The 4,802-nt window shown below is 66.7% G+C and overlaps 1 protein-coding gene across 1 annotated transcript; it reads left to right on the top strand.

Moving 5' to 3' along the window:
• Positions 1-309: 309 nt before the first annotated feature.
• MMP15 (matrix metallopeptidase 15) lies at positions 310-4,576 on the top strand. The gene is made up of 10 exons (XM_042835779.1): positions 310-432; positions 552-700; positions 938-1,060; positions 1,150-1,457; positions 1,703-1,864; positions 2,016-2,239; positions 2,386-2,524; positions 2,643-2,793; positions 2,968-3,083; positions 3,305-4,576. Exons 1-10 carry the CDS (start codon positions 310-312, stop codon positions 3,754-3,756), a joined length of 1,947 nt encoding a protein of 648 aa, XP_042691713.1. The 3' UTR covers positions 3,757-4,576.
• Positions 4,577-4,802: the final 226 nt, after the last annotated feature.

Here is a 4,802-nt window from a genome sequence, read left to right as displayed (position 1 = left end):
CCCCTCCTCGTCGCGCGGAGGAGGCGGCGCTCGCGGCGCGGGCACCTGCCGGGAACGCGGCTTGCCTTCCCCCGCCCCGCCCCGCCGACCGCCCCGCCCCGCGCCGCCACCGCCCCGCGTCTCTCCGCCGGGGCAGCGCCGAGCCGAGCCTCGCCGAGCGGCCCTCGGAGCACATGGGCCGCGCCCCGCCGGCCTGAGCCGCACACAAAGGCGGGCGGGCGGGCGCCGAGGGGCAGCGCCGCCCATGCTCCGCTCGCAGCCCCCGCGGCGGCGGCCCGGGCCCGGGCCATGAGGGCGGCGTAGATCGGGATGGCGGGCGGCGGGGCGCGACGTGAGGGCGCCCCCTGCCGGGCGGGCGGAACCCTGGTGGCGGCCGTGCTGCTGGCGCTGCCGGCGCTGCTGGGGGCGGCGGGCGGAGAGCTGAACGCCGAGGTGAGAGCGGGGAGCGGGGAGCGGGGCTCGGGCCGGGCCGCCGTGCCCCCGGGAGAGGCTGCGGGGCCGCGCGGAACCGTCGGCCCGGTCCCCGCCCGCTGACCGCCGCGTGCCCTTAGGCATGGCTGCGGCTGTACGGGTACCTGCCGCCGGGCAGCCGGCAGATGTCCACCATGCGCTCCGCCCAGATCCTCTCCTCGGCCCTCTCCGAGATGCAGAAGTTCTACGGGATCCCCGTCACCGGCGTGCTGGACGAGGAGACCAAAACGTGAGCTCGCCCCCGTGCCTCCCCTCGCTCTGCCCCCCGGCCCTCCTCTCCCCGAAGCGGGCTCTGCTCCTGACCCACGCGCGGGGCCCCGTTCTTTCCCGGCGCGGTGGAAGCGCTCCGGCGCTGCCCCGCGGGGTGCACGAGCCCTGCCCGCCCCCAGGAGCGCGGCCGCCCCCCCCCCCCCGGTGCTGTAAGCCCTCGGGGTGCCGTGCCCTGAGCCCCGTCGCCCCCCGCCAGGTGGATGAAGCGGCCCCGCTGCGGGGTCCCGGACCAGTTTGGGGTGCGGATGAAGTCCAACATGCGGCGGAAGCGGTACGCGCTGACCGGGCGGCGCTGGAGCCAGAACCACCTCACCTTCAGGTACGCGGCCTCCAGCGTTGCTTGCCCTCGGGCGCAGACCCTGCAAGCCACGGGCGCAGCCCTGAGCCTGCACCGCTCTGTGCCCGCAGCATCCAGAACTACACGGAGAAGCTGGGCCGCTACCACTCGTATGAGGCCATCCGCCAGGCGTTCCACGTGTGGGAGCAGGCCACGCCACTGGCCTTCCAGGAGGTGCCCTATGAAGACATCCGCCAGAAGCGAAAGAAGGAGGCTGACATCATGGTGCTCTTCGCCTCCGGCTTCCACGGGGACAGCTCCCCCTTCGATGGCGTCGGGGGGTTCTTGGCTCACGCTTATTTCCCCGGCCCGGGGATGGGGGGGGACACTCACTTTGACTCGGATGAGCCCTGGACGCTGGAAAACACGGATGTGTCGGGTGAGCTGGAGCTGAGGGCTGAGTCGGGTGGTGCTGGGGACAGCCTGAGGGCCGGATGGTGTCCCTGGCACATGAAGAGCGTGGCCCGAGGCAGTGATAGTGTGTGGGCAGGAGTGCTGGGACAAGAGATCCTCTGAGGGCGGCATGGATGGCTGTGGCTCCCTGCAGAACATCACAGGGTGCAGGGTGTTGGAGCAGGGAACGCCCTGTGCTAGGTGCTGTGCTGACGGTGCCTTTCCCCATAGGGAACAACCTCTTCCTGGTGGCTGTGCACGAGCTGGGGCACTCACTGGGCCTGGAGCACTCTAGCAACCCCAGTGCTATCATGGCCCCCTTCTACCAGTGGATGGACACGGAGAACTTCCAGCTCCCTGAGGACGACCTGAAGGGCATACAGCAGCTGTACGGTGAGGAGCTGCGCTGGAACGTGGGCTGGCAGGGGGACGTGGGTGCTCCACCAACCTTGGCACTGGGTGCTGGGTCTTGGAGCCTCTGAATGGGGAGGAGAAGCACTGTGGGTTGACAAGTGCTCAATCCACCCTCTCCTGTTCTGTGCAGGTACCGCGGATGGGCACCCTCAGCCCACCAAGCCCTTGCCCACTGTGACACCTCGGAGACCTGGCAGGCCGGACCACAGACCCCCCAAACCACCTCCGCCAGGGAAACCAGAGCGGCCCCCAAAACCTGGCAGCCCAGACCGACCCGACCAGTACGGCCCTGACATCTGTGATGGGAACTTTGACACAGTGGCGGTGCTGCGGGGAGAGATGTTTGTGTTCAAGGTACCAGCCAGGACACCTCCCCTCCCTTCTGAGCCTACATCCACCCCAGGTTCTCTGTGTGGAAGGGGTACTCCAGCACTTTGCCCATCCCCAGAGCTCTGACCCTGTGTATGCCTGTGCTGTGCTGATGCTTTGCTTCCCACCAGGGCAAGTGGTTCTGGCGGGTCCGGCACAATCGGGTGCTGGACAACTACCCCATGCCCATCGGGCACTTCTGGCGGGGACTGCCTGGGGACATCGATGCTGCCTACGAGAGGCACGACGGGAGATTTGTCTTCTTTAAAGGTGAGCAGGGCAGCTGGAGCTGGGGGGGATGGGGCAGGGGATGCCCCCACATCATGGCCAGACCGTGCACAGCTGGGCAACGCAGCCTCACCTGCTTTCTCCGTTTCCTTCCAATCAGGCAACCGGTACTGGCTCTTCCGTGAAGCCAACCTGGAAGCTGGGTACCCCCAGCCCCTGTCCACCTACGGGCAGGGCATCCCCTACGACAGCATCGACACTGCAGTCTGGTGGGAGCCAACAGGGCACACCTTCTTCTTCCGTGGAGACAGGTGGGTGCTTCTGTTCCCCTGGCTGGAGTGGGGGCAGTGTGGGGTGCATGGAGGTGGGATGATGAGTTGTTGGCAAATGGCTTTCTGGACCAAGGGCGGATGGAAAAGCTGGGGCTGTCAGGGGACAGCATGTCTGTGCCCCCCCTGCTCACCATGTCCCGCTGCCTCCCACAGATACTGGCGCTTCAATGAGGACACACGCTCAGTGGACCCCGGCTACCCTAAGCCCATCTCGGTCTGGGTGGGCATCCCCCCCTCGCCCAAGGGTGCCTTCCTCAGCTCAGATGCCTGTAAGTAGAGAAGGGTGGGCAGGAGGGGTGGGCAAAGGAAATGCAGTCACCCTGCCAGCAGCTGCCTGTGACCATTGTGGGCCGCAATGGGATGCTGCAGGATGCGATGGAGGCAGAGCCTGCCGTGCTTGGCACTTTCTGCTCTCCATCGTGTGGGAGCTGTGCCTGGATGCAGCCGCTCACCCCTCTCCCCCGTCTCTCCCCCCCGTCCTTCTCCCCAGCCTCCACTTACTTCTACAGAGGCACAAAGTACTGGAAGTTTGACAACGAGCGGCTCAGGACGGAGCCGGGCTATCCCAAATCCATCCTGCGGGACTTCATGGGCTGCAATGTGGAGCTGGTCCCGGAGCCCAGCCCGCCGCGCTGGCCCGACGTGGACCGACCGCCTTTCAACCCTGACGGCGACGAAACACCACGGGATGATGGCGACGAGGAGGAGGAGCAGGAGGACGAGGAGGATTATGGCGAAGGCGGCCGCGAGAAGGGCGGTGACGTGGACGTGGTGGTGCAGATCGATGAGTACACGCGCACCATGAGTGTGGTGATGGTGCTGGTGCTGCTGGTGCTGCTGCTCTGCATCCTCGGCCTCATCTATGTCATCGTGCAGATGCAGCGGAAGGGCACACCCCGAATGCTCTTGTACTGCAAGCGCTCCTTGCAGGAGTGGGTCTGACCCCCGCCTTCCTCCCCCCTCCCCACCACCATGGTGCTAACAATGAGCCCGCCCCACCCTGCCCTCCCCAGCGGCATATTTATATGCAGAGGTTGGTCCCGTTCCCCTCGGTCCCTGCACACTCTGCCACCCTCTGGTCTGGCTCCAGAAAGGAAGGACGCTGCCTGCCCCAGCCCTGGGCTCAGGGCTTCTCAGAGCCCCTGGCCTGAGTGCAGCCAGGTGCCACAGCACCAGGGCTGGGGTGTGGGTGAGGAGCTGGGGAGAGTCGAAGTCCCTCAGGCTGGAGGTGCCCCTCTGTCTCTTGGCATCCCCGGTCACCTTGTCTTGCGTGCCCCAGCCCGGCTGCATTCTTTGGTCTGAACTGTGGACACTGCTTGTGCGTGCAGGGCAGAGAGGTTCTGTGCTGCCCACCCATGCCCCCAGCCGGCAGCAGGTGGACATACGGAGCTGTGGGCACCTGAAGTGCGAGGCAAGTGGGGGCTGAGCGTGGCTGGCGATAGGGGACAGTGCATGTGGGAGACAAAGCGCCTAGCAATGGCGCCAAGCTTGCAAACCCCATCAGAAAAGCAGGCGAGGGGCCAAGCCCCCTCCCCAAACCCTCACAGGGCCTTTGGTTGGCGTTGGGTGTGAAGCTGCATCCATACCCCCTGCTCAGCTCAGCCCCCTCTTCCCGCTTTGTCTGCCAGCACAGGCACCTGCTGCAGCTGTCGAAGCCCTCCAGGAGCATTTCCCTTCGCAGAGCGTTGCCTCCCCCGGCCCCGCGGGCAGGGCAGTGGGCACGGGCGCCTTGTGCTTCTATTAAACGGGTCGGGTGCGTGGAGCTGTGGTGCCATCCTTTGTGCAGGGATGGGTTGGCTGCCGTTGTGCGGGTGGACGCGTACTCAGTGGGTGTCAGTGGGGTGGGGGGATGCAGCGGGAGCTGTGCACAAGGCTGGGAGGGGGGCTGTGGGGATTGGGGCTGCTGCTGGGGCCGCTGCCTCCAGGCTGCCGTTCTGGGGGGTCAGCGGAGGCAGCCCGGCAGCAGCAGCAGACAGAGCTGCCTTTCA

The sequence above is a fragment of the Centrocercus urophasianus genome, unplaced genomic scaffold (assembly GCF_019232065.1).
Source record: "Centrocercus urophasianus isolate 14NV4802_14NV808 unplaced genomic scaffold, USGS_Curo_1.0 seq_546, whole genome shotgun sequence".
Lineage (NCBI taxonomy): Eukaryota > Metazoa > Chordata > Aves > Galliformes > Phasianidae > Centrocercus > Centrocercus urophasianus.
This window is presented reverse-complemented; position numbering and strand designations above follow the sequence as displayed.